General features: G+C 44.5%; 1 protein-coding gene across 1 annotated transcript in view; it reads right to left on the bottom strand.

The window, feature by feature from the left end:
* The window catches only part of LOC102945845 (urea transporter 2), a 41343-nt gene extending 18282 nt beyond the window's left edge, over window positions 1-23061 (bottom strand). The window contains exons 1-3 of the mRNA XM_043547354.1: window positions 22918-23061; window positions 1335-1494; window positions 400-589 (exon numbers count right to left, since the gene is read on the bottom strand). Coding sequence (XP_043403289.1) covers window positions 400-589; window positions 1335-1479 — 335 coding nt within the window. The 5' untranslated portion in view covers window positions 1480-1494; window positions 22918-23061. The remainder of the gene's footprint in view (window positions 1-399; window positions 590-1334; window positions 1495-22917) is intronic.
* Between the last annotated feature and the right edge of the window lie 470 nt (window positions 23062-23531).

Below are 23531 nucleotides of genomic sequence, written 5' to 3'. Positions count from 1 at the left end.
AGCTAGCTCAGACTACAACAGCAGTGAAGCCATGGGTTGTACAGCCCCGCCCAGCACTCTGGTATGTACTTCAGCAGCTACGGCTTCACTGTTATTGTTATTCCAGCTGGCTAGGCCAAAGCTAGCTCAGGTTTGTCTATTGCAGCGTGCACCTATCCTAACTCCTGGGCTTGTTTTGCCTCAGTTAGGATTTCAGGAGCTCGGGCCTTGAAGGTGTAGGAAAAGTGTATTTCTTAGTGAAGACAGCATTCCCCAGAGGTTATGTTTCAGAGTATAACCACCTATATAAGCACTTTTTCTTTCTATTAATATGTTAAGCTAAGGCAGTACTAGCTATTCAGCACATCAGGATCCTATTTCTCACTTATCACAATATTTTAAATCACAAGACCAACCTACCTGTCCTGACTCAGAATAAGTGCTGTTAACGTTGAGACAACAGTTCCTAAACAGCCTGTGAGCGTCCACCAACGATTCTGGACAAGGAACCCAACAATCATGATAAGCCCACTGATAGGGTTATTGACGAACATCACCTGGGATGTCCCTCGCAGGACCCAGTCGACAAACTGAAACGGGAGCGGTTTATCTGAAATAGATCATATTGTAAACACTTGGTAAATGAGATGGTCTGTCCAGGATGGTTTTCTGGAAACGCATGGAGAAATGCAAGGATGCCGCACTGCTTGGCAGCAAAACCACGGCATGTATCAACGAGGCTGTAAAACTCAACTCAGATTTTATGATTGCCTGGATAATGGTCTGCAGCTGGAAAACTAACTGAGATGAATAGCACAGCTGTTAGAATTCCCTATTCTAAAGCATACGGTGCCAGATTTATACAAACTGGCTGACGTATGATGTCTGCATCTTGGATGGCAGGTTAGGTGAGTATCTCGATGCTGATTTATTGAGAGATCAAAACCCATGGATGAATGATTTAACTTCACACTGGCATTTGGGCATGATAAACATTAGTCTGTGGGAAAGAAAGGGGCACATGATAAGGAATGAGCCAGCATTGAAATAAACATCCTCTGTTATGCTCACAGGATGAAATTCACTCCTCTGCAGAGGGGCCGGCACAATGGGGTGAATTTCAGCTTGTGCACCCTCTGGACTTGGATGGTGGATGAGCCTTGGTTTGGCTCTTTGCACAAGGGGGCATTTCCCCTACAATGTAGGAATGGTTCAGTATTATCATTTCTGTTCTGCAGTTTATTGAACCAGCTCATCCTTGAATTAGTTAACACAGATCGAACATGCTGGTCGCTATTTATTAGTCACAGTGCTTTTCTGATGTATTCAAATTGGCTCAGTTGAAATGGGCTTACCTTGAAGCCAGTCTCCAAACTCTTTCATGTCTCCTGTGATATAGCAAATGGCTTTGCAGACTTGCTTCCCACATTTTCTCACTGGAGTCTGGTTTTGTGTCTTCTTTTCCCCTTTCACTTCTATCTTGACTTCAGCACCCTCCATGGTTGCTTTCGGAGCCTTTGAAGGAATTCAGGAAAGGAGACAATGCATTACGAAGCCCCAATATGTCCGTTATTTATTCCCTCTGCCACTTAGTATGTATTGCATACTGAAACTGGGAACAATTAGAGAGAAGGTGGTCTATTATGGAACTATCTGCTTTTCTTTAAAGTATCGCTCTTCACTGGATGAGAAGGTCATATCTTTAATCTCTCTCAGGTTCTCTGTATTGCCCCTCACCACAATACCCAAGGTCAAGATTTTCATAGTTTCATAAATCTGAAGGCCAGAAGGAACCATGGTAATCTAGAATGACCTGAGGCATAATCTGGGCCATAGTTTATCTCAGTAATAACATGTGGTTCAGCTACAACCTAGAAATAAATCAATCCTTGATTTAAAGGGTGAAACCATGGCCCTATTGAAGCCAATGAGAGTTTTGCCACTGATGTCAGTGGAGCCAAGATTTCGTCCCAAAACTCCATGTTATGGAGACTCCACCACATCCCTTGGGAAGCTGTTCCAATGGATATGTACACTCACTGTTAACATTTTTTTTCACCTTATTTTTGGCTTGAGTTTGTCTAGCTGTTTCTTCCAGCCATCAAAAGTGAGTGCTTAAAGTTAGGACCACATGCCCATATTTAATCACTTAAATGAAGTCAAATACAGCAAAGCACAAAAAAAACCAGGCTTAACTTTAAACATGTGCATTGTCCCTCACACCACTACTCCCTTGCATAAAGATAAGCATGTGCTTATATGTTTGGCTGAATTAGGGTCGTAGGTGCAGATCCTCAAAGATACGTAGGTGCCTAGTTCCCATGGAGATCAATGTGAGTTAGGCATCTAAATGCCCTTGCGGTTATGGGCCTGAATGCCTGATTTCCAAAAGTGCTCAGCACTTATTTAAGAGACTAGGGGCCTGATCTGAGGCCTGTTGAAGTCACTGGAAAGACTTTATGAATGTAGGATCCTAATCACACACACTATTTTTGAAAATCTCGTCTCAAGTGCTTAGGGAGCAATTCCCAATTTAGCACCACGAGCTCAAAATCCACAAAGCTTTCACTGGAATTCACTCACTATTTGGAGCGATAGGACCCATCCAGGCCAATTGTTGAGGAAAAGAAGACATTGCAGTGAATGGCAAACTAAAGCTACATCTGTTCTGATTGGTGGACTATTGCCTACACAGGAAGCGAAATGTACTAGGGCACCCCTACTGGTTAAGACTGTGAGTAGATAATTTAAATATGACACTATATTTCACACACAAAGATTATAATAAATCTATAGCTGTTTAGGACTTAACAGTTATCACTATGCTGCACATTATGGTCATTTGGAGCTTCATGGCAGCAGTAGGGATAGAAATCATGCTCCAAAAGTACAGGCCCTATTACTTACACTAAAGGAGACTCTCCCTTAGCTGTAGCAGTTTAGGGCCTATAACACACAGCTGAGCAGTTCTGACTCAGTCTGGAGGAACACATGGTTACATGCACACACTGGCCACCAGTTTACTGCCATAGACTATGGCACAACTTTGAAAAAAATATAAAAATCAATTTTTGCCCAAACATACAAAAATCACATTTTTTTTTTGAAAAACCAAAACTCTGCTAGTGTAGATGCCTCACCAAAACCAGTGCAGATGTGATCCCTGCTTGGAAGAGCGTACAATCTTACTTCAGGTGTGTGACCCAATCAATAAGCGGTATCAACAGACCAGTGAGGGGAGTGAAAAGGAAGAAAATGATGACAATAATAAGATCACGTGGTTACTCAGTGCAGCACGGGCTGTACGTACATATCTCCATGGTTCTGTTACTCATTTTTGTTTTTTGTTTAACCTTCCCACCTTCTTCACTTTCCTAGGCATAATCGCTGCACCAGATGCGTTGTACTTTTATTATTTTTTGAATCTTTCATTTCAGAATGGGGTTCTACTTGGCCATTCCAGTATCAAAAATCAAGTATCAGAATTTTCCCATCCAAGAAAAGTGCTTGCAGGCAATGGATGAATGTACAAACAAATGACTCAGCACTTAAACAAAAGAATGATTTCCCCCCGCGTTAATTATTATGCAGAAAAAAACTGGCTAATTCATAAAACCAATAGAAAGTGTGTTTTGGGTTTGGCAGAAAAATACAATCTGTATGCAGCGTTTAGCATTCCTCACATGCTTCCTTGCATTCTAATTGAGTAACTAGGTATTTGTGTACACGATAAGCCTACTGATAGGGTTATTGACGAACATCACCTGGGACGTCCCTCGCAGGACCCAATTGACAAACTGAAACACGAGTGGTTTATCTGAAAGAGATCATGCTGTAAACACTTTGTAAATGAGATGGTCTGTCCAGGACGGGTTTTTTAAAACACACAAAGAAATACAATGACGCCACACTGCTTGGCAGCAAAACCGAGGCATCTACCAATGAGGCTGTAAAACTCAGATGTTGTGATTGCCTGTACAATGGTTTGCAGCTGGAAAGCTAACTGAGATTGTTTACATCAAAGTAATTTGGAAATGTTACACAGTAGGGAACATAATGTCCCTACTAAGAAGGGTCTGCATACCTGGTCAGGTAAGTTGTATAGTAGAGATGAAAATGGTATATGCTTAAGGCCTAAATTCAAGACAGCACATACTTAACTGTCTGTATATGCGTGAGTCCATTCCTATTCAGTAAGGAATTTAAGAATAGGCTTATTCCACTGAAGCCAACAAGGGATTTAAGTGTTCTGTTGAACAAGAGCCTACATTAATAGTGAAATTTAAACTTTATTGGTGCTTACTGTTTATGCAGAACCTGCCCTGTGATGAAAAACATGGTTAGGGCAGCTTCCAATAGTTTCCGCTCTTTGTTCAAAGGAATACTTGCCCTGGGATATAGATTAATGCTGGCACATTAGTGCTTTAAGCTTCAGTGAAATGTGGAACTCTTAATGTAAGAGAGTGTGTGAATGCCAAGAGGACCTAGTCATTATGTTATTCATCAGGTCACGTGTTCTGGAACGCTTAAGGGGACAGTCAATTAGTTTAAATACAATTATCTTATGGGACAAATTCTGCTCTCCACTATGCAGGTGTAAATCTGGGGAACTCCACTGAATTGAATGGAATTGCTCTGGATTTTCATGGGCATAACTGAGAGCAGAAATTGCTCCAGTTCTCTGTGAGGGACAGCGAGGCAAAGTGAGAGGAGAGTGTGACATTTGTTTGGATGTGTCCCTCCACTGTCCTGGCCTGAACTTAATCCTCAGAAAAAGCTGCATTAAAGCTATGCCTATCTGTTTTTCCAGCATATCCAAAAGCGGCACTCTTGCAGGGAGGTCTGGAGAGTGTGCAGGCCAGAGGTGGTGCTTTCACTCAGATTCGTTAGGCCTGCGTCCATCAAGAGATGAGTCAGCCGAGAGTGGCCTACTGGAGATGTCACAAATATGGCTCAGAGAACATCCATTCATTCCTCCTAGCGTGTCATGTGTGATAAAGGGCAAGCATAAGAAAATCGTAGGAAGCATGCCCACAGCAGCATGGCATGTAATAGGCAGAGTTCATGATTAATCTCAGGAAGGGTCATGGGATTATTAAGGGCCAAATCCTGTTTTCATTGACTTAAATGATGCAGGATCACAGCTTGGATTCCAAATTACTGGCTTATTCTTGTATGGAATGGCTCATCTATCAAAATAGCTGTGTAATGTGTCCTGGCTTTCTTGCCATGATATTAGCAGTATGCTTGCTGCTGGAGGATGGGGAAATCACCTTATTTTGCCCAAAAGTCTTGTATGATTTGGTCTTTATATTGTTATAAACAAATATATTAATAAAGAACAAGATGAGTATCTCTCCTACCCCAATCCTGCCCCTACCCAAAAGGATAGAGAACTCTGTACAACCTGCAAGGTGTAAACTAAATATTTATGGCTCCATCTCGTGCTCAAAGGAAAGCTGAAGTGAGATCTGACCCACTGAAAAATTGAGTCTGACAGAGGAGGTTTTTGAATGTTTTTAATGAAACTGCAGACTTACAGAGGTTTTCATTGCAGTCTAAGATACTATAAGGTAATAACATGAAATCTTAAGTTGAAAAATGTGCTCACAGGGCCACATTCTGATGTAGGTTACATGGGAGTAAAGTTGGAGTAAGTCTCTTGAATTCATGGTAGTTACTCAGGCCAGCAGGTCGTCCTTTAATAAATAAATATGCTATTAAAGTAAAATTAACATTGATTTCCACTCTTCTAAAGAGTATTTTAAATGAGAGGTGAGGAGGAACTGGAAAATGTACATCAGGGGACAATTCTGCAGTGACATGTGACTGGAATAATTGGCTTCAATTTCTTTTGTTTCTCTCTGAGTTTCATGATCCTGTAAAAAAAATGTTTTTTTTTTGTTCTAAGATTCCAGTGAAGGGTTAAATTCTGTTCTTGATTATGCCTCTGTAAATCCAGAGTAACTCCATTGGTCTCTATGGATTTACAATGATAATGTATAACATGTGCTCCCTACTGGTTTGGTATGAAATCATTAAAAAAACAAAAACAAAATCTGCTGGTTGATCTATAGAACCTACAATAAAAGTAGATGAGCTAAGGAATATTCCTTATTTTGTGGGAGTTTCATTTGGAACACGATACAACTCAATGTATGGGTCTGCTCCAACTCCTATTTTATACAGCTCAAGAGTGAGAGATAAACACCCAAGAACTGCATTTAGAAAGTGATCAGGATGCAAGGAATTTATCTGACCAAATTCTGACCTGTCACATCACAGAGTTACTCTATTTACTGCTGATTTACACAAAGTGGGTGCATTGCTTACATTATCCAAAGATTCCAACTGCTTTTTTTACTCCCCTTGCCTTGAGAATTTTGAGCTGTCAGATAAAATATCTCGCTGTAGCCGTAAGTAAATTATAGCCTTTCGAAGAACAATACTGTTTAGTTAAAATATTTCATAGTTATAATGAAATAGCCCTATCGGAAGAAAAAAAACCTACATGAATTTCTGATGTACAAAAATTAAGCTACGGAAGTGATTCTTCTGCAGTGAATGAGAAGCCAATTGATTGTTCTCTCTCATCTATCCAGAAACAATATGTCTTAAATGGAGCTCTGGGTATTGCCTAAGTTTATCCTCTCCCCAAATCAAGTCAATTCCATTCTGCTGTACATTGCAACCATAGCATTCTGCTGCCACCACACCTACAGGAGTGACCTACTAAAGCTGAAGAGAGGTAAAGTGGATGGTGGGGATGGAATCCTGGAACATCTGGCATGGGCTGTAAATATTATTTCACATATTGAAATAAAATTGTACATCTAGTAGTCCATTCATTAGAAAATATACATTATAATACACGAGTACAAGGTCTACTTGTAGCTGGTAAAGGACCAGAGACTGTCATTAGAATTATTAGCTCAATACTCACAGATAATGCTGATTTCCAACTTCTCTCCTGTGCGTTTTGGGGGGAGGAGGGAGTTGATCTTTGCCTACTGATCTGCAGATAGAAAAGGTATTCTCTTCTCTACACTAGAATTTCTCTTGTTGCCAATGTGACCCTGAGGATTTTCAAGTTTCTGTATAATTTTAAGAGGATTTAAAGCCCCAGGTGGTCCTTCTTTATTCCAGTAGATTCCAGCATGCAGTTACATTCATTATATCTCACTTCCTTCAGGATTGTTATTGTGAAAGATTTTGAGCTGGCGTAAGCAAATGTGGCTCCATTGATGTTGATTAAGATCTGTTCCCATATATCTAAGTTCATGTTGCTCAATATTAAGTACAAAATGCATATTTTGTGATGTGCATGCGTGCGCGCGCACACACAATCCCAAATGTTGGCAAGCTTCTAATGCATTTATTATGCTTGCTAGACATGCTCCATTGCGTAGGGTAAATGTGCAATTAGAAAAGTAGAGTTAGCTTACGTTTGGTTAAGAAAATAACATATTTGGTTTATGTTTGTGGCTGGTAGGAAGAAGGCCCCAACCAGCAAGTAAAAGAAGGCTGTGAGAATAATAATTAATATTACTTGTAGTGTGGGAAGGATGTATAGGAGTATAACAGGGTTTAAAAGAGAACCGGATAAATTAATGGAGGTTAAGTCCATTAATGCCTATTAGCCAGGATGGGTAAGGAATGGTGTCTCTAGCCTCTGTTTGTAAGATGGTGGAGATGGATGGTAGGAGAGAGATCACTTGATCATTAACTGCTAAGTTCACTCCCTCTGGGGCAACTGGCATTGGCCACTGTCAGTAGACAGGATACTGGACTGGATGGACCTTTGGTCTGACCCAGTATGGCCATTCTTATGTTCTTATGTATGATTCCAAAATTAACTAATAAAATAAAGGTTTCAGAGTCACAGCCGTGTTAGTCTGTATTCGCAAAAAGAAAAGGAGTACTTGTGGCACCTTAGAGACTTTAGTCTCTAAGGTGCCACAAGTACTCCTTTTCTTTTTAATAAAATAAAGAACTGCAGTAACAAGACAAAGGGAAATTGTCTTCAAAGAAACAAGCCCTAAGAAACAAGCCTGTTCTGCTGGCAAGCAAGGATGGGGAGAGAAATAAGAAAGGAAGGCCTTGGAGGAAGGAATGAGCAAAGATAAAGTGCTTCAAACTGGGTTTTTGCTAAAACTAACAAGTTAGCTGAAGAGTATAAAGACAGACATGAAACTATAGGTTCTTGGTCAGACCCTACCTGATCATACTGAAAGACGCCAGAATGAGATGGTCATCCCTAGGTTTGGCCTATTTGTAAGTATACTGCTCACAAATTTAAGAATACTCTGTTACTATACTGGGTGTGGTGACTGCTTATTTTTAGGCTGACATGTTTACAGCAACTGATAAAGTACCATTTGGGCTTTGGATTTAATGAAGGAATTTATGGTTCAGTTAGTGTTTGGTGATTTCTCATATTATTATTCATTATTCCAACATTTTGATGACCCATGAAGGGACCGCAGAAATGAACGTCAGTTGCTGTAAACCCCCCAGAGTGAAGAGGTAGCAATCTATCCTCGGGTGCCAGTATACAATTCTCTCCTCAAGAGAAATTCAGTAACACCAGGGGAATCGAGGGAGGTACTTTGGATACCGCTGTAAAAGAATGCCTGACAGATCATGACCAAGGTCTGCTGAATGCCATAAAGAAATTCCTGACAGAGCCCTGCAAAGGCCTGGTGAATGCTGGGAAAAAGGCTGGGGAAAAGGCTAATGTAGTGCCCATCTTTAAAAAAGGGAAGGAGGAGGATCCAGGGAACTACAGGCCAGTCAGCCTCACCTCAGTCCCCGGAAAAATCATGGAGCAGGTCCTCAAGGAATCAATTCTGAAGCACTTAGAGGAGAGGAAAGCAATCAGGAACAGTCAGCATGGATTCACCAAGGCAAGTCATGCCTGACTAATCTAATTGCCTTCTATGAGGAGATAACTGGCTCTGTGGATGAGGGGAAAGCAGTAGACGTGTTGTTCCTTGACTTTAGCAAAGCTTTTGACACAGTCTCCCACAGTATTCTTGCCAGCAAGTTAAAGAAGTATGGGCTGGATGAATGGACTATAAGGTGATAGAAAGCTGGCTAGATTGTGGGGCTCAACGGGTAGTGATCAATGGCTCCATGTCTAGCTGGCATGCGGTATCAAGCGTAGTGCCCCAAGGGTCGGTCCTGGGGCCGGTTTTGTTCAATATCTTCATTAATGATCTGGAGGATGGCGTGGATTGCACCCTCAGCAAGTCTGCAGATGACACTAAACTGGGAAGAGAAGTAGATACACTGGAGGTAGGGATAGGATACAGAGGGATGTAGACAAATTGGAGGATTGGGCCAAAACAAATCTGATGAGGTTCAACAAGGACAAGTGCAGAGTCCTGCACTTAGGATGGAAGAATCCCATGCACCGCTACAGACTAGGGACCAATTCTGCAGAAAAGGATCTAGGGGTTACAGTGGACGAGAAGCTGGATATGAGTCAACAGTGTACCCTTGTTGCCAAGAAGGTCAATGGCATTTTGGGATGTATAAGTAGGGGCAATGCCAGCAGATCGAGGGACGTGATCGTTCCCCTCTATTCGACATTGGTGAGGCCTCCTCTGGAGTACTGTGTCCAGTTTTGGACCCTACACTACAAGAAGGATGTGAAAAAATTGGAAAGAGTCCAGCAGGGGGCAACAAAAATGATTAGGGGGCTGGAGCACATGACTTATGAGGAGACGCTGAGGGAACTGGGATTGTTTAGTCCGCGGAAGAGAAGATAGCTGCTTTCAACTACCTGAAAGGGGGTTCCAGTGAGGATGGATCTAGACTGTTCTCAGTGGTAGCAGATGACAGAATGAGGAGTAATGATCTCAAGTTGCAGTGCAGGAGGTTTAGGTTGGATATTAGGAAAAACTTTTTCACCAGGAGGGTGGGGAAGCACTGGAATGCGTTACCTGGTGGAATCTCCTTCCTTTGAAGTTTTTAAGATCAGGCTTGACAAAGCCCTGGCTGGGATAATTTAGTTGGAGATTGGTCCTGCTTTGAGCAGGGGGTTGGACTAGATGACCTCCTGAGGTCCCTTCCAACCCTGATATTCTATGATTCTGTGATTCTATGCTGTAAATAGGTACATTATTGGCAAAGCATGACAGTGGGCCATTAAATGCCGCTAAAATTTTCAAAGAATAAGGCCCTTGGGTGACCCTGGAGACAAATATCAATACTGCCTTCTTAAGCAATCCGAAGGTTAAAGAAAGCACAGACTAAGGCAGCTGTGTTTCAGGCACTGGACGCGGTGGCGAAGTCTGTCCGGGCAAAGAGCACCACCTTGATTTAGGAGTGCAAAAAACCCCAGAAATAAGTTCTGTGCCACTGAGAGAAATCGGCTGGTGAATGTATGTCTCTTTGGGAGATAAGTAAGTGATTTAAGGAAAGAGAGTGAGGAGTTAAAAGGAGCATTTGCACAAATTAACTCTACAGAGTTTGGAGGGTGTTGTGGAAATGGTAGCGTGAAAGTGTTATAGGAAGAGAATGCTTGGTTTGATAATAAAACCTAGTTATGGCAGTACAGCTTGGTACACTCATGCCAGGTGGAGCCCTGGCAGTCAAACAAATTATACAGGAGGGCAAGTGAGGGGAGGGGTCAAGGGGCGGCAACTACTACCACTATGCTTTTGTCCCCAGGAATCTTTACAGCCGTCCTGAAGGAAAATTGGGCCTTTTCTGAAAGGAATCACCTGAAAATAAACAATTATAAATGACAGCTGCAGGCAGAGAGACAGTGTGATTTGAATAATTTCACTATGAACGATTTAGTCAAAGTTACTAAAAGGAAATCAGGGTTTTCCATTGGAACTTGACTGGGGAGTGTAATCTGGGTACAACTGTGTAAAAATAATTAGACCAGTGCCAAGGACGTTAAGAAAAGATTTTTTTTTTAATGTAAAACTCTATTTGTGTAATTAGGTAAGGGTTTAAGGACCTAAAGAAACACTTCTGGTTTGTAAAACCCTATTTTGTATGTTTAAAATGAACTGGCTTTTTAAAAATGCCACTAAAAATCCATTTGAATCGTTCATTCAAAGTTGCAACAATGATAGACACATTTTGCCAAACACAGCTAGCTAGTGTTGTTTGGCTTTGTTATTTAGCATTTAATCCTTTGGGTGTCTCAGTGTTTTTATAAAGTTCAGCGTCCTGGTCGTGGCTGTGGTGGCAGGGGCAGCCAGACCCAGGAGAGCGGGGAGAGACTCTGGATCCTTTTTCAGTAATAAAACAGCAGCTCAGAGCTGCTGGAGAAGAATGAGAAATTAAAATGACAGTGCCCCTCTGGAGCAATGGCAGGGGTGAGGTACATAAGAGATGCAATTAGGAACACTGGGCCTTAAGGTGGCTCTGAGTAATCAGACAGTCATGTTGATAAGGTGCATGGAAATTCTGACAGGTTTCAGAGTAGCCACCGTGTTAGTCTGTATCCGTAAAAAGAAAAGGAGGACTTGTGGCACCTTAGAGACTAACCAATTTATTAGAGCATAAGCTTTCGTGAAGTGAGCTGTAGCTCATGAAAGCTTATGCTCTAATAAATTGGTTAGTCTCTAAGGTACCACAAGTCTTCCTATTCTTTTTATGGAAATTCTGTGAGCACAAAATAAATGGTTATACTTCATGTGAAAACTGATATGGCTATTATAATGTTGTAGCAAATAAAAAGTGCATGGTGAATTATGGAGGAATGTGCACGTCCCCATAGCATATGCAGGCGTAAAAGGAATGTAAACAAAACATGCTCCTTAATTAAAATCCTGAGGGCTCCAGAGAGGAGCCATGGTAGGTTGTGCTTTCTTTTTCAGATTGCTGTGTGCTTTGGAACCACAACCCCGCGCCAAGAAAGATCAGTAAATATAAAAAAATGGTGCTTAACCATGAAAAATCGTATCTAAAAATTATGATTAACTGTGGTGTAAAGTAAATGTTATTAGGGAGCGAAAAATCTGTCTGGTGGTCTTTTGTAAGTGAAAAAGAATAACTGTATTGAAACTAAAGCAATAGTAGAAAAGATTAAAATGCCCGAGATAGAAAACAACTTCAAATAATTAGTGTTAAACCTATGAAGAAAACGTTGTGCAATTTGTAGACGATATTCTCGTGCATCTTACTGACGGGGAAAGCCATTTAAAAGTATTGGAAGCCCTGCTTAAGGTTTCGATGAAAGCTGGACTCAAGCTAAACCCAGAAAAAGGCCCAGCTAGTGAAACAGGAGGTTTCCTTCCTGGGACTAACCCTGCAACCCAGTCAGCAAGCTCCAGACAAACAAAATATTAAACTGATTTTGGAGCTGCCTCTCCCTACCTCAGAAACAGCACTTGGCATGAGAAGCTTTTGCTGGGATTTTGTCCCTGACTACCTCAGCCACTGCGGCACACTGCCCTCTCCCCGCTGCAGCGGAAAAAGGTAGAGTGGGAATGGAACCTCCAGCATATCCAGGTAGTGTATTATTTCAAAGAGGTTTGGGCTCCAGTCCCAAATTATACAAAACCTTTTGGACTATTTGTAGCAACCAGGGACACAGCCATTTCAGCTGTGTTAACTCAGGGCTATCACGGGAGAGGAAAACCTATTGCTTATGCTTCCAGAGTACTGAACGGAGTTGAAAAGCAGTGGAGCCTCGGTGAAAAACACGTATTAGCTTTGTGGTGGGCCGGGACACGTTTCAGATGTCGGGTGAGTTGGGACACGTAAAACTGTAATGATAGTACAGTGTCTAGTCCTAGTTTAACACAACCGCTGGCTGCTGAAAGCAGCAAACTGCTGTCTGTCCTCTTAAACAACCCTCACCTTTGCCAGGGTGGGACTCTTAATTGATGGTGCTCCAGAGGAGTGTCCTGGAGGAATTCCCTCTCAAGAGGGGCCCCCTCACCCTTTTATCCCAGGTGCAGTACAGAATCTAACTTCTGAAGGGCTGCAACCTGAGCGGCTTATGTTAGGCTGACCCCTCACTCTATATCACCAAAAAGGGACCCACTCACAGGATTTGCTCAATGCTTAATTTGTAATGAAAGAAGGGCGGGGACTCAAGCAATTAGGGGCTGGGCCCAAGCAATTCTTTTGCTTTCATAACTGACGCCACAAGCCCAGAGGCACGAGGGCTATGACCTGCCAAGCTGAGAGGTGCCAGGGCTCAGTCCTGGCACAAATTAAGCCCAGGATTTGCTGTTTGGGTGGGTCCAGCCCCTAATTATCCAGTCCTTGCTGGTACCACCTGAGCGCAAGCAGAAAACAGTGATTTAGTAACTCTGCAAGAGTCTGATCCAGGGCTATCTGCTTTTACACCCAAAGTAACATACGGGGAGCTAAACCAGCTGAAGGGTAAATGGCTCCTTGCCAGGGGAAACTTGTTGCTTAGTGAAGGGGATGATTTACATGACCCGGTCTGGATTCCCCTTAAAAGGGAAATGTTAAGACTGGTGCATGATGTGCCATCGGGGGCCCACCAAAATGCTGAGGCCACTTATCAGCGACTAAGTAAGGTGGCCTGGTGGCCCAATAGTCACAGAAATGTAAAACTTCATGTTTTGTGCTAAAAACAATCCACCAGGGAAAACAAAACATGGATTTAGCCAGGCCCAGCACGGCAGGGGTCCTTGGAAAGATTGCCAATTGACAATGCAGGGGAGTTACCACATACAAGAAGAGGCAACCAATATTTATTTGTGGCTATGTACACACAGCAGCTTAAGTCGGTGTAAGCTATGTCACTCAGGAGTGTGAATCCCCCCCCCGCCCCCGAGCGATGTAAGTTGACCTAAGCGTCGGTGTGGACAGCACTATGCTGGCAGAAGTGTTATCTTTTGTTGGCTTAGAGCATCTGTAGGGGCAGTGCTACAGGGGCACAGCTGTAAGCGCTGTAGTGTAGCCATAGCCTGTGATTGTTGATGCCTTTACTGAATGGATAGAAGCCTTGCCTACTTGAAAAGCCACTGCACCTGTTACAGCAAGACTGCAGAATGTCTTTTCTAGGTGGGAATGCCCCAGGGCGTAGACAGTGCTCGAGGAACAACTTTCACAGGGAAGGCAATGAAAGGTGCTTTCATCATTCTGGGAAAAGAGCAAAAATGTCACATATCCTATCAGCCCTAGGCTTCTGGCTTGGTGGAAAGGACAAACAGAACAAGTGAAACAACGCGGTGTGTGAATCAGGCAAAGACTGGGATGAAAAGTGGCCTTTGATTCTTATGGATTTAAGGGGGAAGCCAAAGTAAACCAGCCGGTGTCACTCCTTTTATTGCCATGATGGGCGGAGAGATGAGACTCCCAGAATATTTGTTTGCTGTCCCCATTGCCAAACCTAATGAAGGAAGGGTTGGTCACAGCTCAGCCGGTAAGACTGCTGGGAGAAAATTTATGAGACATGTAAGTGTCTATTGCACAGCAGCAGGGGCAGGATCATGCCAAAATGAGGACATACTTTAACAAACAAGCCCAAACTGTAGATTGGCAAGTTGGGGACAGAGTGATGGTGCAGCTGACCCCAGACAACCCCCCATTTTTGCAACTGGGTGGGGAGGCCCATACTATATAATACAAAACCTCAGCCCTGCCGTTTATTTGGTACAAATAGAAGCAGGACCTAAAAACAAGGATCGATGGCTCCTGCTGCTCAGTGAAAGTTGCACAAAGGTTCCCATAAAGGGAACACCAAAAATTGGGTTGGATTGTTCAGACTACTGTCAGTGTATGGAGAAGCTGGTGTCATAGCGCATAAGAAGTCTACCACTGCGGTACATGGAAAATGCAACTCAATAAACACAGAAATAACAATCTAAGTTTGGAGATATGAAGAAGTCTCTGTCACTGAAGTGAGAGCCAGAAGCCCTGGACAGTTGTGGGGTGAAATAGACAATGCCTCTGGATATTGCATTCAAATCTGTAAGTGGTCTAAGAACAAGCAAAGCCATGATACTTGTGTAAGAATGACAGGCATCGCACCAATCCCTATTTAGGGAACAGTACCTTGAATATTCCATATGGGTATGCTAGGCCTGAGGGGCATTATACAGAGTTTGTAAAATGCCTGTAAAAGTTTATGTAAACAGGGCTTTTCCTGTAAAAGTTTATGCAAACAGGGCTTATCAATATGTACCCTTCTGGGGATCAGGAAGGGTAGAAATAAGAGTGGCACAAAAGTACATTGAAAAGAAAAACTCAGAGTGCTTCAGGGTAGAGGCAGGACCCGGTAATGGATTGGTATTAAGGCCCCTTAAAGAAGAGCTATACAACAATGTTCAATGTAGACATGTACCTGTGTTGTTTAATTTGATTTCATTGCCTTTGCCAAAAGGATTCTGTCTGCCGGAGCTTGGCTAATTGTATGGCAAAATGATAAAGGACTATTGGGAAGACTTTGTTGGTACAAATGCAGAAGTAAAGGCACCCAAATCAATTCAAAGGCAAAGCCAACGGAGCCTATCTGCCAGTGATGTAGCAGGTGGTTTGGAGCCAGAGCATCAATCTGAAACCAGGCAGACATTGAGCCCTTGTGGGAACATGACCATGCATTCCAACGCCAGGACATCCTGAGCCAGTGACTGAGCACAGGAAAGAACTCATTAATCAATAACTTTTGAATGTATATAATATGCAGTTTGTTTAAGGAAGTACAGCACAAAGTCAACGAACAAGTTAACCAAACCAATTAAGGTTATCAAAGTGGGGCAATGGCCAGGGCCATACCCTGTTCTATGCCTGGAGAGAATGTATTATCCAAAATCAAGGCCACTCTCACTGATATGGAATAAGGTAAATTGCCCTCTTGTATAACCCCAGAGAAACTGAAAATGTGATGAGGCTGATTGGTGTAAAACTATAACAACAAAAACTCTCCAGGCTCCAATATCATGAAAAGAATACAGGACTCCTTATCCCACCTACGCTATCCGTCCCAGTAATTGCAGATCAGGTCATTCAAACCCCTGTTAAACCTCTCAAAGTACTGGAAGATACGGCAACTAATAAAATTGGAAAAGAGTTTGTTTCTCCTCCTCAAATACTGTTGCAAGATAAGGACAAGGTCTGGAAAGCCCTGGGCTTGTCCTGTTGCTCACACCTGGGAGACACCAATATATGCCTATGTAATGTCTTACAGACAGAGCTGCTGGCATGTGAGTTAACTCTGCGGGAGCAATCTCCAAACTGCACAGTACAGTTGAGATGCTGGGGAACTGGTGAAATAAAAACTGCTTATGCTGGGATTGGTAAATATTGCTTGGTGGCTGGCAATACCACTTTCGGTGGCTAGATCCAAAAAATGTTATTCTGACTGGCCAATTTTTTGTACCCCACCAAAATTCACTGCAGTGATAAATGGAAAGCCTTTACAGCCCATACCCATTTTCCATAATGTAACTGAATGATGGGCTGAATTCAGATGACAGGAGAATGCTTGAAAAGCAATACCCAAATTTGGGCATGCTATCCTCACTTGAACCTGGATCTTAAAAGCTTAATAGCCATGCACAGAGAATTCGGCAGTTAACTAGCTCCACCTGGTGGGAACAAGGGTACAAAGTGGAATTACATCCATGGTGAAGATTTGCAAAAAGAAAAGGAGTACTTGTGGCACCTTAGAGACTAACAAGTTTATTTGAGCATAAGCTTTCATGAGCTACAGAAGTGAGCTGTAGCTCACGAAAGCTTATGCGCAAATAAATTTGTTAGTCTCTAAGGTGCCACAAGTCCACCTTTTCTTTTTGCGAATACAGACTAACACGGCTGCTACTCTGAAGCCTGTCATGGTGAAGATTGTCATTCAGAGCTTTGATAGTTATCAGTGTGATTATGGTAATTGTAGTTTTGATTTTGTATTGTCAAGTTTATTAGTTGTACAAGATGTTGCGAAATTATAGATGTATGTTTAAAATGCTTAATGTAGTAAAGCCCATGTAGTATGTAGGGTTCTAAGGTGGTGAATGTAGGATAATTATGAAATTAAACAATTAGCGTTAGCATAAGTTTGGTTAAGAAAATAATGTATTTGCTTTATGGATTGTGGCTAATACGGAGAGGGCATCAAAAATCAAATAAAAGAAGGCCGTGAGAATAATAAGTAACTTGTAATGTGGGGAAAATGTATGAGTCCAAAACTAACAAAGAGCTGCACCAACAAGACAAAGGAAAATTGTCTTCAAAGAAACAAGCACAAAATTTTCCACTGTTCTGCTGGCAAGCAAGGATGTGGGGAGAAGACAAGAAAGGGAAGCTTGGAGGAAGGAAAGGGGCAAGGATAAACTGCCTCAAACTGGGTTTTTGTTAAAGCTGTCAAGTTAGCTGAAGAGTATAAAGAGAGCCATGAATCTGAAAGTTCTTGGTCAGACTCTACCTGATTATGCTGGAGACTCAGGGCTGGATTAACCTTTTGTGGGCCCAGCCCCAAACATATTTGTGGGCCCCCATGGGGGCAAAGGAGCATGGCGTGGGGAGTTTGGTCCCCAGAGCAAGGGACCAGCCAGGGGCAATGGGGCATAGCATGGTGGGGCCGGCCCTGCTCCACCCAGCCCAGTGCAAGGGCACTGTATTCAAACCGGCAGTTGTCAGACGCACAATGGCCCGCCCAGCCCTATGCTGCCAGTGTGCCCCTTCCTCTCGGGGGTGGGCCCAGGCTGTGCCACACAGCCCCCGACTCCCTATGCCCAGTGTCTCCCGGAACTGCTATGCCCAGCAGCCCCACACACAGACCCTCCACCACAAACGCACAGCGGCCTGCACTCCCCCCCAACCCAGCACCCCCCCCCCACACACACACAGCCGCACCACTACTGCCCAATGCACTTCCCCACAGCCCACCATCACAACAACACAGCATCCCACTCAGACTCCCCACTTCCCAGCACCCCAACACACAGACCCCCCCCCCCCCAGAAGTCCCCCCCCGCACACCTCCAGATACCTCACACCCTGCCCCCTGGCCACACGCATCAGCCCTGCTGGAAGGTGTCGGTGTCTGCCAGGCTGAGCTGGCAGCGCAGCCGGGGCCGGTCCAGTGCCAGGGTGGGGAATCCGGTCTCCCGGGAGTGGCGCGATTAGCCAGGCCAGGGTCTGCTCCCGCCCTGGCCAGACTCCCTCAGGATCCACTTGCCTGGAGATAGGGTGACCATACGTCCCCGTTTGGCTGGGACTGTTCCCTTTTTAAGCTCTGTCCCGGCCATCCTGACTATTTTGACAAAACCGGGCATTTATCCTGTTTGCTCTTGCACCGATCAGTTGGCAAGAGCAAATGAACAAATGCCCAGTTTACCAAAAAGTCCAGTGTGCCCCCCCATAGCGGGGTGTGGAGGAATGTGTGTGCGGGGAGCAGCGATGCGAGGTGTCAGGCAGCAGGGCTTGAGGGGTCAGCCCCAGACCCAGCCAGAATGGAGCTTGTGTGTGTGTGGGGGGGGTTTAGGGGCCAACCTCAGCCCCTGGCAGCGGTGTGGGGAGCTGGGGCAAGGGAGGGGTCAGCCCCAGTTCTAGCAGCAGCATGCGGAGCTCGGGGAGTGGGGAGGGGGGGGAGGGTCAGCCCCTGGCTGCGGCGTGGGGAGCTGCGGGGGAGGGGTCAGCCCCAGTGGTAGATTTAGGGTTAGTGGGGCCCTGGGCTCAGCTTCATTTTTGGGGCCCCCTCCTTGGGACCCAGCCGAGAAAAAGAACATTCTCTCTTAGCTCCGCCCCGCCCCCTTTTTCATTCTTTTTTTCTTCACCCTCCTCCTGTAAGTAATAGCGAGTACACGAAAATAGAGTGAGATAGCTTGATTGTTTTTCTAGTCTAACTTATTTTTCCACAGGCCACCTGAAAATCACTGGGGGGGGGGGGGGGGGGGCGTGTCTCGGCGGACCACTTAATGATCTTTCCAAATATTGTTTGTACGTTTAGCTACCTACTGTAAAGCGCTTTGGATAAGAGCACTTTATATAAAAAAGAAAGTAAAAAAACCATCGGGGTGTGGGGTCTGGCCAGGAGTTAGGGTGTGGGAGGGGGCTCAGGCCTGGAGCAGGAAGTTGGGGTGTGGAGCGCTTACCTGGGGCAGCTCCTGTTTGGTGCGAGGGGTGGAGGTGGGAATGTGGTTGGGGGGCGGTGTTGGAGTCAGGGCAGGGGGTGCAGGGTCTGGGAGGGAGTTTGGGTGCAGGAGTGGACTGGGGGTTGGGGTGCAGGGTCTGGCCAGGAGTTAGGATGCAGGAGGGGGCTCAGGCCTGGAGCAGGAAGTTGGGGTGTGGAGCGCTTATCTGGGGCAGCTCCTGTTTGGTGCGAGGGGTGCAGGTGGGAATGTGTATGTGTGTGTGTGGGTGGGTGGGTGCAGGCGCTCCTGTTTGGTGCTCAGGGTGGGGGTGGGGATGTGTGTGGGGGGGGTGCAGGAGTCAGGGCATAGGGTGTGGGGGGGCTGGGTATGGGGGAGTGCAGGAGTCAGGGCTGGGGTCGTGGGGGTGTGAAAAGAGGGTGCAGGAGTCAGGGCAGGGGGCTGGGAGCACCCCCATGACTCCAGCCCACACCCCAGCCCCCTGCCCTGAGTGGCTCACGGCGGGAGGTGGGGAGGATGCGATGGGGGAGTGCTGGGGCCCCACCTTTGCTCCGCCCTGCCCTGATTCCACCCCCTTCCCCAAGGCCCTGCCCCCGCCTCTTTTCTGCCTCTTCCCCCAAGCATGCTGTGGCCCCGCTCCTCCCTCCCCCTCCCGGAGCACTGGCAAACAGCTGTTTGGCGGTGGGGGAAGCGCTGGGAGGGAATGTGGCGCACTCTGGAGAAGAGGCAGGGGAGCTTGGCTGCTGGTGGGTGCGGGAGGAGCCTGCCCTCAGCAGGAGCCCAGGAGCCGGCAGGACCAAGCTTCTGCCTCCCCCGCAGGAGAGAGCAGTGGGCAGGGGCAGAGAGGAGCTTTGGGGGCCTTGCAGCCCAAGCAGAGCGGGTTGGGGGCAGGGCCCCTTTGGAGCCTGGGCCCGGCGCTGTGGCGCCATGGGAAACCTGGTACTAGCTGGAGTACACCAGAATGAGAGGGTCAGCCCAAGGTCTGGCCTATTTGTAAGTATACTGATCACATACTTAAGAATACTCTGTTACTGTATTGGATGGAGTGACTGCTCATTTTTAGGGTCTTAGCTATATTTAGAGCTACTGCATAAAGTATCATTTGGTCTTTGGATTTAATAAAGGAATTTATGGTTAAATTGGTGTTTGGTGATTTCCCATAAGAATGGCCATACTGGGTCAGACCAATGGTCCATTTAGCCCAGTATTCTGTCTTCCGACAGTGGCCAATCCAATTGCTTCAGAGCGAATGAACAGAACAAGCAATCATCCAGTGATACATCCCCTGTCAATCCCACCCAGCTTTTGGTAATCAGAGGCTAGGAACACTCAGCACATCAGTTTGTATCCCTGACCATCTTGGCTAGTAACCATTGATGGACCTATCCTCCATGAACTTATGTAGTTCTTTTTTGAACCCAGTTATAGTTTTGGCATTCACAACATCCCCTGGCAATGAGTTCCATAGGTTGACTGTGTATTGTGTGAAGTAGTACGTCCTTTTCTTTGTTTTAAATCTGCTGCCTATTCATAATTCCAGCACATTGCTCATAGATAAATGCCTTCTTAAAACACTCATTTCAAATGTAGCTCAACTGTGACAATCAAACACGCATTAAATCCATCCATAGTTCAACTTGCAAAGATCTGTCCAATATTAGAATATCTCTGGCTTTGCTATCACAGGTGATCCTGATCAGTTTTGTCTGGTCATTTTTCATTTGCAAAATTAAAAGGCAGTAAACAGAACAGATAAGAGAGAAACAGTGCATGTATCAAAGGTACAGTCAGTCGGGTTAATAAATGTAATTGGAGTGCCTAGCAGAAAAGTGCTGGTAATGAATATGGTTGAGGCAGTCCCCGGGTGCTGTTTCACTTACTCTAATCTGCTTTATTTACTTTCATTTACTTCCATTCAAGAGTTTTTTTAACTGTCTGTATTTTCCTATTCATGGGGGAAAAGGCACAGATACATAAGAAATTCAAGCTCTGCATTAAAACAAACTCTTCTTACCTTCCAGCTGAGTCCAGCAAGGCAGCTGTTGCTATGCAGTATCTGACTATCTATTAAAGAATGTGTGCCGAGCCAGAGATAATAGACCAAGTGCCCCACCAGTTTATATAGCTAGAACAGCTCCTATCATAACGCAACAAATTGAGCACTCCTCCTACCATTTCATGTTACACGGCAGATTGGAAAGAAATGCTAGAAGGTAGCCACCTGCTCCACCTTTTGTCTTGGTTTCTTGCCAAGTATCTTACTAAACCCCATCTTTCCTGCTGCTGTTTCGCATTTTCATCAAGCCTACACTTTTCCACTCCACATTAAAATTCAATTATTTAATTGTGCAACTTTGCCTGTTAGGTCACCAAAGAAGAATCCGGAGGAGTCTGAACTTATTTCTATGGTATGTCTTTGTTCATTTTAATGCATCTATACACACATCAGTGTAGATGGCTTCTTAGCAGAGAGGGGAGTCAGCTGCAAAAATTTGAACCATCCAACACCCCCAAACCTGAAGAGGGAATCGGAGCCAGGATTTTGCTTTGGTCAAGTCCTGTGATAAGAACCAGTTACGATATATGGATTTGGCTTTTGAAACTTCCCACCCTAACCCCAAATTCTAAGGCTATATGAAACTGCTTTGGGCTCATATTTGCTTCTCAGCAGCATTCCGTGAGCCCAATCCTGTAACGTGCTTCTGCGCCAGGTGCTTAGCACACTTATGACCTTTACTTTGTGAACTGGGTTTTTCCTAGTCACTTGAGAAATTCAAGTTATTTTTTTCACCGGGACCCCCTGGCCTGTGGGAGGAATCTAGCATAGTAGAACATTGGCATTTTTGAGAAGTTTATAAGGCAAACATACTTAGCTGTGAAAGGTAGAAAGAGGGTACCAGAGGGGAATCTAAGAAGGGTGAATAGTGCAAGAAAGGACAGTGAAAACCCCATGAACTTAGATCTAGAGCTGGCCAAAACGCAGGATTTGCAGTTCACAGGAAATTTTGCTTTGGTTCAGTTCCAAAGGGAATAAATCTATTATTTTAATGTTGGTTTTTTTTTTTTTAACATTTCCTGCAAACTGGAAATCTTAAAAACAAATTCATTTAAGAAACACTGACACACGGTGCTTCTGACACAAAATCCACTCCCCACAGCTGCTGCGTGGAACTTACATTCTTGTAAAGTAACTAATTAGTTAGTCTCTAAGGTGCCACAAGTACTCCTTTTCTTTTTACATTCTTGTGAATGTCATAGTTGCTGTTAGCCCGGGGCAGTCTGCATGGTGGATTTGCCCTAGAAGAGCTGATTCTAGGAGACCACCCCAGGGCTTTCGGTTCCTAACTCTATGGCAGGGAGAGTGGAAGCATCGGAAGTCCCCCCAGAGCTGCAATCCCTGGAAAACTGCGGTTTTGGCAGGCACGCTGCCGTTGCAGCGTATGCTGAGCACGAATGGTCAAATCTTTGACAAGCTCCTGAAGGACCCCGCCTTTGATTAGCTGAAGGTTTCATGTTCCATGAATCAGCATTCTCTGACAGCCCTCTGTTTTGGATGTAAAATTCCAACCAGCTCTGCTTAGATATCTTTCACATGAACTAAAGACCCAGTTTCATAGATTTTAAGGCCACAAAAGACCATCGTGATTATCTCGTCAGAAGAACACAGACCATAGTATCTCTCCCAGGAATTCCTGCATCAAGTCCACCAGCTTGTAGTTGAACTACAGACCACATCTGGTTTTGTGGCTTTGCTTCCTACCCTGTAGAAATACAAGCTCTTGCTCTGCAGTAACTGAAAGGAGGATATTCTATTTATATATATTGTAGATGCTCATCCCTGCCTATGAATCACATGCACCGTATTCTGATCAAGATATTTTTAACGGAAGAATGTTCTTACTTTTTCTTAGCCGGGTCTGTGCTCGCAGTTGTCAGCTTCAATTCATTAGTGTGAGCTGGTCCCCGCTTAATCTCCCAGGCACCATCCTTGGGACATCGCTAGACTGTGCGATAAACTGAAGCTATGGCTCATAGCACATGTGTTATATAAGATAGCGTGATGTTATTCTAGGAAGTGCTCAGTAATAGTGTTTGCCTTTTCTCATTGTTTGTCACTCTTGGGGAGCCCTTTACTTTTCTTTCCTGTTCAACAAACACCAGCCGCTCAGAGGAAGGAAAAGGATTTGGGCGGATGGTCCTCATATAAAGAGTTTGACCCCAAAACCTCTGTTCCAGGACCTTACCTCTAAGCTGCCTTTATACTTCCCACATTCTGGGGCTGTTCAGATGCAACCCTGGCTCCTGGTGTAAGGTAAAGCAGGCTTTCTATTACTCTATATTGTATTTGCACTGCCCCAGGCCTCCTAGGTACTACATGCTAGAGTAGATTCATAGATATTAAGGTCAGAAGAGACCATTATGATCATCTAGTCTGACCTTCTGCACAACGCAGGCCACCGAATCTCACCCACCCACTCCTGCAATAAACCTCTTACCTATGTCTGAGCTACTGAA

Source organism: Chelonia mydas, chromosome 5 (assembly GCF_015237465.2).
Source record: "Chelonia mydas isolate rCheMyd1 chromosome 5, rCheMyd1.pri.v2, whole genome shotgun sequence".
NCBI classification, from domain to species: Eukaryota; Metazoa; Chordata; order Testudines; family Cheloniidae; genus Chelonia; species Chelonia mydas.
Note: the sequence above shows the minus strand (reverse complement) of the source record. Positions and strands in the feature narration are given on the sequence as shown.